This window comes from Buceros rhinoceros, unplaced genomic scaffold, assembly GCF_000710305.1.
Source record: "Buceros rhinoceros silvestris isolate BGI_N320 unplaced genomic scaffold, ASM71030v1 scaffold4228, whole genome shotgun sequence".
NCBI classification, from domain to species: domain Eukaryota; kingdom Metazoa; phylum Chordata; class Aves; order Bucerotiformes; family Bucerotidae; genus Buceros; species Buceros rhinoceros.
This window is the reverse complement of record NW_010424940.1, coordinates 18,937-32,502: the sequence shown is the minus strand read 5'-3', so window position 1 is coordinate 32,502 and position 13,566 is coordinate 18,937. Positions and strand designations below refer to the sequence as shown.

Genomic DNA, 13,566 nt, shown 5'->3' with positions numbered 1-13,566 from the left:
AGAGCGTTTGTCCGAGGGACGCAGATCCAACCCTTCTCCTGGTACAGTACAGACCCGTCTGGTAACACTGGCAGGACTGTTGAAGTGGCAGACATGGTGGCTTTTTAAGTGTGAAGACAATTGGAAATACTTGCAACAAAGCTGGGACTAGAATGGAAGCAGCGGGCCACCATTTACATGCGCTGCGTCTACTCCCATGCTAGCACACCCAGTTGCAGTGTTACATCTTAGTAAGTGAGAGGTGGTTAGAGACCAGGCTCAGTCGCTTCTGCCAGACTAACATAGAAGTGTGAAGCTTGCTTCATAGCTCAGCACCTCTAACACACCACGGCAGCTCTGGAAAAAGCACTTGCCCTCCTTCATGGCTTGAAGATCCTATAGAACAGTGGCTGTCCCAAGTGGTAAGTGATGTGGGAAACAAACTGCAAGAGCCGGGAGCGCCACCTCCGACACAGCACAGACAGGGAGGAGTTCATACACACAGCGACTACCGTACGTGACCAGCTGGGTACACAGAGCATACCTACTGCGCTGAGCAGAGCAGACATGCACACTAACAGGTACTTACAATCAGCATGGTAAAAAATAACCTGGTGTATTTCCCAGCAGTTCAGAAGGATGAAGGGGGCAGTTATTCACCCTGCACCAAATCACTGCTGACCTGTGCCTGCAGCGGGACTTCATGCATGAGGAACACTTGACAAGAGCATCAGGAATCATTTAAATAAATTAAACGTGATGAATGTTGGCATTGCTAGTTCCACCTCGGGGAGGGGGGGTGGGGGGAGATACTTCCAAAAAGGTCAGCTACGTAATTAGCAGCAAATCAGAGGAGAGGTATTGCCCAATGAAAGCTGTATCCAACAGGACTGCACCTTGCAATTATCACCGGCACATACCTACAGCTCTTCAAATTTCAAAACCTTTCTCCTTAGGGCAGCATCTTCTCGCTACTTTACAGAGGTCTGGGAGGAGGTTACAGAGAGCTTCATAGCAGCATTACTTCTCACTGAAGCCTGTGAGAGGCTCACTATTTCATTTAATAAAGCAAATGTGAGCTTTAAAGTTTATCTCCTTTCCGCCTAACTATGTATTGCTGTATTATTATACCTGCAAACTAAAGAGATTTTAAAATACCTGCTGGTAAGCAGACTGAAATATAAAATCTAATGTAACAGCTGAATATTTAAAAGTTTTGTAACAGCAACAACTAAAATAAATTAGAATTGGAAAACCCATTAAGATTACTTAAACTAAAGTTACTTGTTAAAGCATGGTTTAATTTGTTCAGGGTGTTTTACAGAATTCCATGTCTGTTTTCCCACCTCCATACAAGACTTCTGGTACGTTCTTCGTAGCCTGCCTTCTGGTAAGAAGTTATGTGACTGAGAGCACAGAACATTTGTGTAAATCTCCAGAAGAAAACATGAGTCAAAAGCCATGACTCCACCACACGGACTGACACAGCGTTTTTCTTCATGAAAAAAAAAAAACGAAACAGTTGTTTTGCCTGTGAAATAGAGACCAAACATCCCAAGTACATTTAACGACACACAATACATCCCAATAAGTTACATTCCCTATATATTCCCTGTAGCAAGTTTGCTGTATCTACTTTAGTTAAAAGCTTTGGATTAGCATTAAGTATGTGCCAAATTTACTGTGTTTCCAACACATTCACCGCGACTCTGAACACACAAACAGCTTCTTGTGGGCTTTGTATTACATCTGTTCTGAGGTCACATTAACAAATGCCAACAGCTGAGATGGACCGGTGACAGGACCTATAGGACTCCTCAAAGCGCGTTCTCTTTGCTAGGGGGTGGAGGGAAGAGGAGGAGATTCCTACAGAAGTGTTTACGGAGACAGCAGTGTGTTCATTAGTAGAGTTTTACTCAAGTTTCCCAAACCTTCCTTCCGATTGCTGTGGTAACACGTTTTCCATGTGTGCATGAAAGGAATCCTGTATCTAGAGAACTGTCTAGGTGAAGGTTAACATTTTCTATCCCGCTTTAAAAACAAATCACTCTTCAAAAAGTAACTGGACAAGTTACTATAAATAGCAGTGTACTGCAAAAAAAATAAGCACTGTATTGCTTACGCAGCAAGTCCATTTAAAGTTCACTCCAGTAATTTAAAAAACTTAAAAAAATATCAACTTACTATAAACAATTTAAAATATGTATAATACAACTTTGTATGCTCTTCATAACATCGTGAATATTCTATGTAAACAATAGATCTTGAAGAATTTACTTCGCTCACATTAGTTTCAGTGCATCGCTTGTGTCCACCTCTTATTTAAATTTTTAAAGGGAACTGTAATTTGTTGTCCCAAGTTAACGAACTGATTTTGTTTAGAATCTTCCTTTCTACACAATGATTTGAAGAAAGGACAAGGGACAGGGAAATAATATTTGGCCCATTTTTCACCCTCCCAACTGTAGATAGGCCTTATTTTTCCACGGCCTTCTGCCACAGTATGTTCGTACGCATGCCCTTGAACACTGAAGACTGAGATGCTCCTTGTGACTGAAGTGGTTATTTTACACAGGTACACATTATAGATATCGCCTCTTGACCTAGGTATAGTTAAAGATATGGTTCTCCAAAAATCTTCCGGCATTCCATCACTCCAGTACTTGGTGGTCTATCACAATTATGAGTATTCTTCACTTGATTAGCTGTGAGACGATCATAGGCCATTTTGTACTCTCTGTCAAAAGCATCTGCAGAAACAGAAAAAACAGCCTCTAGAGACTCTGCTCAGAACCACCCCAAATATCATGACAGTCAGCACACTTATCGGCAGAAAGTAACTCTGAAGTCCTTTTTATTCAGTACTTACCATAGAAGGGCACACATCTCATCTACAGAGGTGGTTCTTTTTTTTTTTGAAGCTGAAAAACCATTTTGCCTGCTTATTTGACTAATTTATAAACCTTACCTATATCAATGTTATCTCTTCCCAGGGCAACGAGTGAAAGAAACAGTATTTCTCTGTAAAGGCTCCTGAAATTGTGAACAGAAATGTCAATGGATAGACTGCAATAACACACCACAAAAACATCTACATCAAAGATACAGATTGTTTTTATTTAAAAAAAAGCACTAATATCTGAATAACATCACACATAGACAAACTCCCTACTTGATTTCCCATCAGAGGGAAGAAGAAAAAGAGGTGGCTGTAAAAGAGAGAGGGATAGAAAAGTATGAAAATTATTTTCTCCAATTTTTTTTCTAAAATAAGTTTGTGAAAGTTATTCACAAAAAAATTCACCCAGCTGAGTGATAAACTTGAGAACATGACTGGAAAAAAGTGCTTTTTCCTTAATAAACCCAGCATGACAATACAATTCATATTACAACAGCCTTATTACTGCCCAATTTGCTCTACTTAGGCACATTCTTATTCTTACCGCTGTCTTTTAATGTTTGGCCATTTGTTCAACCTCTCCAACATCTGACTCATTGGTCCGTACACATCATTCATCTTAATGCTCTTCACCATACTCCTCAAGAGCTCCTGGTTAAAAGAGTCATCATCTTTTTGCAGTAAATGGACCATTGGGTACTTCTGGGCTGAAAAACATTAGAAAAGCTGTAAGAATAAATATATTCTTTGTGTAACAAGCAGAAAGTTATTAAAAAAGTTGGGAAGCTACACAAACTGTGAAAATGTTGACATACGTAGTGAATGAAGAATAATAAATGTTGAGTCAAAATAATATCAATGTAAGGAAACACAAAGAGCGCAGAAGACAAAAAATAGCTGTGATGGGTCATGAGTGATTTTCTGGCATACATGATCCAGCACTGGCAACAAAATTCTTTGAGCAAATCGTAAAAATAAAACAAGCAAAGCAGATGAACTGTCAATGTCAGCTCAGTGTATCACTCAGACATATCCCCTCATATTCCTCCCTTCCCAATGAAGAAAAAGCCACTGGAGATACTGGTCAATGATTTGAAACAGATGCGCTGGAAAATTAAACTTGTTCAAGCAGCTTATTGCTTAATGTACAACACCCCCCGGCCCCCCAAAACAAGTCACACAGAATAGCAACACCAAACTTAACACTCACTCTCAAACAAAAGAGTGCGGTTTTGACCTGCAAGACAAAAAGTAGTATGATCACAAAATCAGTTACGTATCTCGCATGTACTATCCACAAAGACATTTTTTTCAAAACACATTTTTCAGTTGCTCAAAATGAAAACTGTCCTTTAAAAAACCCACCAGAACCCACAAGAAACACAGCTTACTCTGAGCGTTCCACAAGATGTACAGAGGCTGCCTTGGATCCTGATGCAATTTCATGTTGTCCCACAGCATCTGAATAAGGACATATTTACTGTCCTCAGACATACATGTCCGCGGAATCTGAACAGGAGAACACACACATAAAGGTGTTTTATTACAAAGTACAAAACAGATCTTCACATCTATAGGCCTCATGGTAAAAGGCTTTGATATTAAACTGCTGTAAAAGCAGAGGAAGTTAAATCTGAAGAGATGTCAATGACACAGTAAAGGAGTATTTTGTGTATCGTCCTACAGACCTAAAATCACAACTCTCTTCTCCTACTGCTTAACTAAAAACTTACCTTCTGCGTAACTGAGGATCACCAATTACAGCGTGATTAGTAGGAGCTAAACATTCACAAGTACTGCTGAGCCCAAGTTTGGAGTTACACGTTTTCCTTCAGCTCACACATGCAGGACTGGGCCCAGCATTTCCTAAGACACATTTCTAGGAGTTACTGAACTATCTCATGAGTTCCCTAAATAGGAAAACTAGCGTTTCTCATATGTCAGTATTTCCATACCTTGGAGTTTTTATTACAGTGCTCAGAAGAAAGTATTAATCCCGGTAAGTTGCTGGGCAAGTCCAAGCGCCTGAAATACCACACCAGGTTCCAGAATACAATGGGATGATGATCTACAAAGTCTGCCACTGTTATTGCATGATCCCCTTCATTTTCAAGTAACGTCTCAAGCTCTTTCCATACCACCAGAGGACTGAGATAAGGAACTGTTATAGGATCAGGACTAGGTAAGCGCCATTCTAGGCCCAAGGAATCCTGCGGTCAAAAAGAGAAAATGCCGTTAGTTGGAATGTAACTGGCTTTCCAAATGAATGCTTTTGTTCCCTATGAGACACACCAACAAAAAAGCTGCAACTGATATTAGTCTAAATAATAAATGCTAGTATTTCCTGTAATTTGGGATGGTTGACTCTGTTCTCCTAATTAATGCTGTTTCACATTTCTCTAATCCATCACAGATTTAACAAACAATGACATTTAAGGTAGAAAAACTACACACTGTTGGTCCTTGCAAAGTAGCAGGCAGGCTACCAGTAGGAATGATATGGTTGATCTTCTGGTTTTCCTTCTCATTTTCTTCCAGTGGACCAAAAGTACTGATACTCCTTGCTACAGGGTGACTTGTACATTCTGACCCAGAGGTATTCTGTCGTCTTCCTGAGGGTATCTGGATACTTCGGGCACAAATATTGTCATGCTGCTTAGATTTGCTAAGGCATAAAAAAAAGGGAAAAAAAGAATCTCAGCTTTTTGCTTTACCCTGAGTGCTTGAACACATACACAAACAGACAGAAATAAACTGGAAACAGTCGACTTGACGTCTCAAATTCTACCTTGTCAGCCACCACACTCATTCATGTTACAGTGCAAGTTTTATTCCCCCTTGCACTGATAATGAACACAAACTTCCTAAAAGGAGTTCATAAAATTTGCAGAACTACACAAATTTTTATGTTAGGGATGAAATGGTGAATACCACACTGAAAAATCGTGATGTGGCCAACTCAGAGATAAAGGAGAGGCAGCAGGGAGTTCCTTCCTGGAATCAACTTCTCCTCAGAGAGTATCTTAATAGACTCCTTTCTGTCGGTAAGGAATACATTCATATCCACAGAGACTCTGAGTAATCTCCACGCAGAAAATGCACATTTACCTATTTGTATTTATATCCTCTTGAACAGACATGAGAGATGTAGCAAGGCCAACAGCAGCGGCAGTGTTACAGGATTTCCCACTCTGGTTTGAAAACAGCGATGGGAACTGCATGTTTTCCGTAGAAGGGCTGGACTTCAGAAAATAACTGCAGGGAAAACAAAGGCTTAACATTTTCTGAAAAAACCAAAACACTTCAGTTATGAGCATTCAAAACAGAGGAAAATTCAAGTAACATTTTTACCGTCCAGGTCGCCGAAGATCTCTGATTTCTATGCTCAAAAAAGGCAGAAATAAATTGCCACAGAATGGACACGTGGTATTGAGATTTGAATCATCTGCTGTCCAACCTGCCATGATTTCTTCGTCATGAACCAAACAGTCACAAGTTCGACATCGTGAGCAGCTCGAGATGAGGACCTGCATGCAACAGATAACAGAATCCACTAGAATGCATTCTCAAAACCACTCTTCTCTTTTCCAAAGCAGTTAACACTATAGCCAAAATTGTTGTCCTTAGATGAATACTCCTCACTGCTTGCATACAAGTCCAGCCACGCAACCATACCCAGGCTTTAGGCTGGGTTTAAACTCATGTATTTTGAAACAAATAGCAATATTAAATCTTAAATCCAAACTGCATCAGTCAATATTGCCAATGACTGGAATGAGCATTGTCTGAAGAATTTATTACATGCAGATCTTTGCTCTATGGCAGCAAGGAGGCTGGGACCTGGAATGCTCGTGAAGTAAATAGACTTCAGCTAAGTGGGTTAGGTGACCCTTTCGCGGCTTCCCAGAATAAACCCAGGCAGTTATTCAATAATATGTTTATTAACAATAACATGTCATTTGTAATCTATGTGCAAACATAATAGTACAGGCATATTTATGCAGCTACAGAAATTATTCTCAGAATTCAGACACTCTTTTGCAGTGAGTGTCAGCATAATAGAATTGAGAGAAAATAAAAGATGCAAATGACCAGTCATTAATCCAAATCCACTGAAACAAGGAAGAAAAAAGAGCCACTCAAAACCAGTGTAACAGTAAAAAGCAAAACGAATTTATTAGAAGCTGCAAGAAGAAATATCTAGTTACCTACTCTCTATTTTTAAATGTATAGTGCTATTTAAGACCTGGTATTTTCAGTTAAAGAAATTCAGCTGCACAAGGGATTAGATACCACAATTCAATGGCACCCAGTTCTCAAACTCTTGAGAACTGCAGCTTTAAGGACCAAAAGAAGTGACTGCAATAAAGACAACTCTAGAGCAGGATTTGAAGTGAAACCTAGTCTGTCACAAAAATATTTGTCTTTCAGTGGATTAGTTTTAAGCTTTGAACTGTAACAGAGACTCCGATACCGTTTATATTTAAAGACATATGCTTTCAGCGTATCAATTAAAATCAATAAATCATCCTATACCTCCATAGCGTAGTTCTGAAACACACTGGTACTACTTGTACTGCAAGAAGATACCAACTCCGATTTGTCAGGTAAAGGGAACTTTGAAAGAGAACCTATTAACAGAAGAAATCCAAAGCAGTAGTTATGCAGAATATGCATTTTTAACAGACTTTTTCTGGGCAAACAATACCACAGTTATAAAACGTGTGATGGAAGATGCAACAAATCTGACATACTCAGACAGATGAAACACAAAGCTGGGGCATGAGGCTGCTGTCAGCACCAACCACGGCAGAAACAAAATCTACCAACACAGAATTTCTGTATATTCAGTTTTCTTCCTTTACAACAGTTGGTAGCTTGGAGACAAATTTTACAGATTAAGTATTTCATCCCCTCACATTCTGTCTGGACCAAAACCAGGGAAAGGTAAGAGGTGCTGCTTGCAACTGCAGATATTCCCTCACCATTCTCTTCAGCAACCAAATGATCCAGGCTCCCCTCAGGATGCCCCAATCCCCTGGCCATAATAGCAGCCTCCACTGCCCCTTCTCCAGTTCCTCCACATCCCACAAATTGGGGAGCCAAATCTGGGCATGCCCTTCTAGGTGCTAAGTGGAGGGATCTAAGTAGACAGATCTATCTTTCATTCTGATTCTACTTAACGAGAGTTATGAAAAACCACCTCTAAAATTGGAATATTTTGTTCAGATCAACGAATGCAATGCAAAAGCTGCCTCTTACCACACTGGTCAAATTGTTTTGATGAGCCATCGTGGGACGCTGAGCTTTCTAGGCTTGTCCTGCTGAGGCCAATTCCCTTAATTTCTGATGTGTTATTCTCCTGAGGAGACGCACTTTCAAAGTCATTGCAGACATCTTCATCAGTTAGAGAAGTAGATTCTGAGTCCAGAGCTCCAAGAGATGAAACACTTGCTCGGTCTGAATTTTGATCCTGAAAGAAGAAAACAAATTCTACTTAGAAAAGGAAAAGAAAGCAAAAATATTTCTGAAAATAAGAGGCAGCTTTCTTTGTCTCAGTAAAACGAAGGCATGACCTTCTCTCCTTGGAAAAATCATTCAGCTCAGATCTATATTCAGAACTGAGGGGAAACAAGGCACACTCAGGGTTAAACAGTTACTAAAAACATCTAAATGAAAACTGAACCATTTTAATCCTGTCACTTTTTCCCCACCATTGCTATAAAAGTTATGTGCAGCCATAGGAATACATTAGGAGAGTCAAGGTATCATTAACACTCTAATTAGTGTCAGGCTGGTTTTAAGCATATTAGGACAACACACCACCAGCAACTGCATCCATCTTCATTTCCAAGGACTGGGAAGAAAATCAGTTTTCGTTTGAGTTGATAGCAATAAAAAACATTCTAACCAAAATACCTCAGTTCAAAAATCAGCCTTTATTCACTCCACTAATACCAGCAGATTTCCCTTTTTTCATAAAAGCAGGAGAGACTTAAAAGTATTATTGGTTATTTGAGTATTCTTCCTTTAGGTACATAAGAGAAGGCAGAGCAGTCTCCTCTGCCCTTCAACACATTACAGTATACTTATGCTTTTCCATTAAATACACTCTGACCCCATGCTAGACCAAAACTTCAAATCAGGACAAAAAAATCAGGGTTGCAGCAATTCAAACATGATGAAAACAACTGAATGCACACAGTCTACCATGATGCCTGTCATTCAAACAGGGGCGACATCACATAGGAATCAGCGGTTAAACCTTTACAAAGGTGTTTCCTTCATTTATAGGAACTTAGGTTCCTATAAAAAAAAGTAATTCTAAAAATTTACCTTTGAGGATGCAGCATACATTGTAAATTTGGAATACCACTTGCTAGCTTTCTCTGCAACCCCTTTTCCAGCAGAAAACATGCTGCTTTTGAGAACATCAAACTTAGGCGTTAACAGCGTATCCAGGTTGAACGACGGTGAAGACACAAGAGTTAATGCACTGGCTGCATCGTGTGGCTGCTCCTTTGCTGGGCTGTTTGGGGAATAAGCTGGGGAGGACCAAAGCCTATCTCTTGGCCTGTCTTCATTTTTTGCATGATAGCTCTTGGATTTGGTAAGACCGGTTGGCCGTGGGGAGTTTGGGGGAAGGCTGGACCTCCTACAAGATCTTCCTACTGTTGGGCTCTTTTTATTGGCGTTTCTGTCATCGCAAGGTTTTTGCAGCTCAATGCTCGGGGCACGACTTGACAAAGGGCTGCTCATATTGTTCATGTACATGACTATTTCCTCAGCTAAATCTCGTCTGGCAGATGGAGTAGAAACACTTCTATCATCATCATCCTCCTCATCCTCTTTCTGTTGTTCTGTCTCAGCAACCAGCAGAGAGAGTGGATCAAATCCAGTTTCAACATCTGTTTTTTCAACTGGCTTTACTGGAAAGCTGCTCTTTCTTTGCAGCCTTCTGGATTTTTCATTGGAGGATTTCACTGCTGTAGGTGTTTCAGGTTCTGCATCCAAGTCTTCCAGATCAAAGATAACAGGAGACTCCGTTTTATCTGTAAAACTGCAGTCAAAAGCTGTGTCTTCATCACTAGATTCTTTCTCCAGGCTTTCTCTCTTAGATCCTAAAGTGGAAGTTCTGATATTAAGAGTTTTGGGCCTCATGCTTTTCTGTAATGCACTAGATAGGATTTTGGCATCAGCTCCTAGTTTCTCAACAATTTCTCCATGGTCTGCCTCCTGATTTATTCTATTCATCATGAGTCCCACTAAGCCATCTCCACTCAGGGTACGGTTCCTGCTTTCCCATGGTATCTCCCTTAAGTCAGGTTCTACTGCGCTTTTGTGTCTCTTTCTTAAGGATTTATTTTTTATAACTTCTGTTTCTCCGGCATCCTCAAAAGATGATGTGAACAGCAACCCTACAGAACTCTCTGAAAAACAGATGAAACAAGACGCTTTATTTCTTGCTATGCAAGAAAATTAAACAAAAATCACAAAATAATGCAAATTTTTCATCTTTCAAACAGTTTACAACTCAGAGATGGAATTCACTATGTGAATATATGTGCTAGTGGTGGAAAAGTTGAATTGACCATGGTCATAACATTTAGGAAGGGTCAACAGTAAAACATTTAAAAGGAACTCAAATCATACAACTCAAGAGTACTGTGAGAGGCACCATCAAGAAAAGTCTCAGCTGTATTTAATTTCCTCTTTTGGAAGCAAACTCCATTATTAAGAGGTTTAAAAGCTAGAGACAGCAAAGGTATCCAGGAAATGGCAAAGAAGTGCAACACTTTCTAACCCCACAAATAAGAAAGAGCCAACAATAGGGGTTATTGTAAGAAAAAGCTCCGTTGTTTTGCCAGAGAATAAAGATAGGGACTTTCAAGTATGATATTGCTGTATTTCAAGCACAGCAGACAGTATTACAACAACCAGATGTATTACTAAAGGCTTGAGAAAATGCCTGAAAGTTTGTTTTAATTGTACCACACAGAAACCTCTCATCCATTCGAAGGAATTTATTAGTTGCAAGAGGTTATAAGAAAAAACAACACCTGGAATTTTGTAAGCAGATAGTAACTATAGTAAAAAAAAAAACAAACAAGAAAAAATCTGGAAATGCAGAATATTGAGATGTATCTCCCTGACCCAGCATAAACAGACTGTAACCTAAACTCCCACAAATTTCATCGGCCACTGCTATTACTCCAATAAAAGGACACCAATACTTTTACAGATAACAGAACTCAGGCACACGACTTGGAGCTCTTGTTAGAAATGGAGTACATACAGACAAAGCTGCACAAGGTTCATAATCTGCTTGCTCTTCAACTCACCGGTGTTTGCTTCTGCTACAGTATTGTCAACTGTACTGTTGAGCCGCACTATGCTAGAAGCGGCTTTGGCGTTACTTGAGTTCTGATAATTTAGTTTAGGTAGGCAGTCACCACTCCCTTTTGCACTCTCCACTTCAGACACTGTACACAGAAATGGACAGACAGTTCTTTAGAATCAAAGCAACTTCGTTTAAATCTCGAGGTTCTATTACCTATGAAATGCTTTATGCATCTCTTAGATTTTGAGAATTCCAGGGAGCTGAGTAATTTAGACCCCTTTCACAGACCTACAAAAACTCAGCTGTTCTCCCCTTACAAGAATGATGAAGAAAACAGACTGTTAGAAAAGCTCTTCCTGTAGATTATGCCTATAAAGCAGTTTAAAAGACAGAAACTTTAGCTGTAATTATCATTAGGCCTTTATATTACCATTATCACTTGTTTGAAACACAGGACAGAAAAAAAGAACTGTAATATTAGAAGTTAAATCAACAGACATCCAGAAAATTACATTTAGAGAAAAGAACTTGAGGCACGGGCATAAACCGGCATTATCAGACACTGACTAAAAAACACCAGCTGCCCCACTTAGCTTTTGCCGAAATCCCTTTTTATCCACAATGAACTCGCTCTGTGTTCACGAGATACGTACAAGAACTGGAGTCACTCTCCCTCTTGTCCTCTTTTTGCTCTTGTATATCTTGAAGACAAGTTTTCCCTTGCTTGGCTGCTTCTTTGACTGAAGTGTTATTGCCGAAGTCTGAAAGTCCCCCTATCGTAACAGGGCAATGACAGAATAAAAGACAATTATGGTATTTAATAGTGTGACATTGTTAAACAGAATAAATTGAATATCCACAGCGATTCAAAGGCCTCTTATCAAGTTTTTTTTTAAATTATGCAAGAACTTTTTTTCCCCCCTTTAAAATGGTCTTTTCATCAAATCCACAACAAAAAGCTTTTTTGAAACAATTTTCTTATCAGCAAGAAAATAGAAAAGGCTGTGAATACTCTACCAGGAACTGCTGCATGTGAGGTGCCTGTTGGCAGCTTTTTCAATGCTTTTTTAAACTGTGCTATTCCCATAACAACGTTTCGTATCTTCATCCACAGGAAATAACCACCTCGATTGCTCGAAGGCCAGGTGCTTTCCAAAACGGCCTATTTTGGAAATAAAGTCAAATAAAGTCATCTTAAGGACCAGTCAGGTATGGAATCATTCACTTAATTTTCAAATGGGGTTACATTGGCAGTTATAAAGTAGATTTCGAAACCTAAAAAAAAAACAACGATAAACACAACTATTCTGTCTTGTATTTCTTCCTGTTACTAGAAATGACAGAATTACATCTGAACTACTCTTTTATTTTCCTTGCTCCTCTTTGCCTGGATAAAATAGCATTTTTTTCCTCCTTCACTTTCAGAAGTATTTACCTTATTGTAGTAGCCATAAGTAATGGCATTAGGGTCCACACCAGCTTTCTGCATCTCAAAAAGCACTCTCACTGCTAGCACGGGCTGACCATACTGCCCACACAGCTGCATGAGTACACGGTAGCACACCTGAAAACACACCCCAGTTAGTGTTGTGCTTCTCTAGTCAAACACGTTACCCCGGCCAATAAAACCCAGAGGCTCTTTCTGCACTTCTGGGATTGACTTATTTTACCTCATCGGGTGGATCTATTTTTTTGGTGTGCATTTTCTGCAGCACATCGTAGGCAGTTCTCAGGGCCCTGACTTTGGAGTGGCACACTTTCACATACGCAGGAAGGCATATAAACCAAAGACCATAGCAGTGACGTAACAAACATCTGGACCACATCTGTGGTATGGATGAGTACTTCTTTGCAATTTTATGAGCAGATTTTATTTCCTGTGAAGAATCGTAAAGATTACTTGTATATATATCTATATGTTAAAAAGTGTCGTTATACCTACAGAAACTGCAACATCGATATAAACAACATAGTAAAGAGGGAAAGAAAATTAAAGCAATGTGAGTGATATCAAAAACAGCTGTTGTCCAATATTCCCCTCCCAAAATCTTGCATTTCTTTAAATTTATGACTATCACTTTAGATCTGCATTTTTTACTAAGAAACATTTGAAGGTTAGAGCCTCTCTTAAAGCCCTGGACAGCAAAAAGCAATCAAGAGGTGCATGTGGAAGCCCAACAGTTTATGCTCATGGAGAACAGTGTGAAGAATTTAGAAAGTACAAGGGCAACAAAGCAAACGACAGGGGCCCTGTACAATATGGTGCAGGCAAGAAGGGCAGGTAGAGGCAAACATCCAAAGAACCACTAGTGTGGCTAACCAACACCCACCACAACAACAAAAGAAC

The 13,566-nt window shown here is 39.6% G+C and overlaps 1 protein-coding gene across 1 annotated transcript in view; it reads right to left on the bottom strand.

Annotated features, from left to right (window-relative positions):
• Nucleotides 1-2,592: 2,592 nt before the first annotated feature.
• Nucleotides 2,593-13,566, bottom strand: part of DENND4A (DENN/MADD domain containing 4A) — a gene marked incomplete at its 5' end in the record, with an annotated part of 29,094 nt that continues 18,120 nt past the window's right edge. Inside the window, 17 exons of the mRNA XM_010140956.1 lie at nucleotides 2,593-2,729; nucleotides 2,948-3,012; nucleotides 3,423-3,585; nucleotides 4,089-4,115; nucleotides 4,270-4,387; nucleotides 4,834-5,088; nucleotides 5,333-5,543; nucleotides 5,987-6,133; nucleotides 6,230-6,405; nucleotides 7,415-7,509; nucleotides 8,141-8,351; nucleotides 9,215-10,308; nucleotides 11,221-11,361; nucleotides 11,873-11,992; nucleotides 12,237-12,381; nucleotides 12,655-12,783; nucleotides 12,890-13,096. Of these exons, the coding sequence (XP_010139258.1) occupies nucleotides 2,593-2,729; nucleotides 2,948-3,012; nucleotides 3,423-3,585; nucleotides 4,089-4,115; nucleotides 4,270-4,387; nucleotides 4,834-5,088; nucleotides 5,333-5,543; nucleotides 5,987-6,133; nucleotides 6,230-6,405; nucleotides 7,415-7,509; nucleotides 8,141-8,351; nucleotides 9,215-10,308; nucleotides 11,221-11,361; nucleotides 11,873-11,992; nucleotides 12,237-12,381; nucleotides 12,655-12,783; nucleotides 12,890-13,096 (3,441 nt within the window). The remainder of the gene's footprint in view (nucleotides 2,730-2,947; nucleotides 3,013-3,422; nucleotides 3,586-4,088; nucleotides 4,116-4,269; nucleotides 4,388-4,833; nucleotides 5,089-5,332; nucleotides 5,544-5,986; nucleotides 6,134-6,229; nucleotides 6,406-7,414; nucleotides 7,510-8,140; nucleotides 8,352-9,214; nucleotides 10,309-11,220; nucleotides 11,362-11,872; nucleotides 11,993-12,236; nucleotides 12,382-12,654; nucleotides 12,784-12,889; nucleotides 13,097-13,566) is intronic.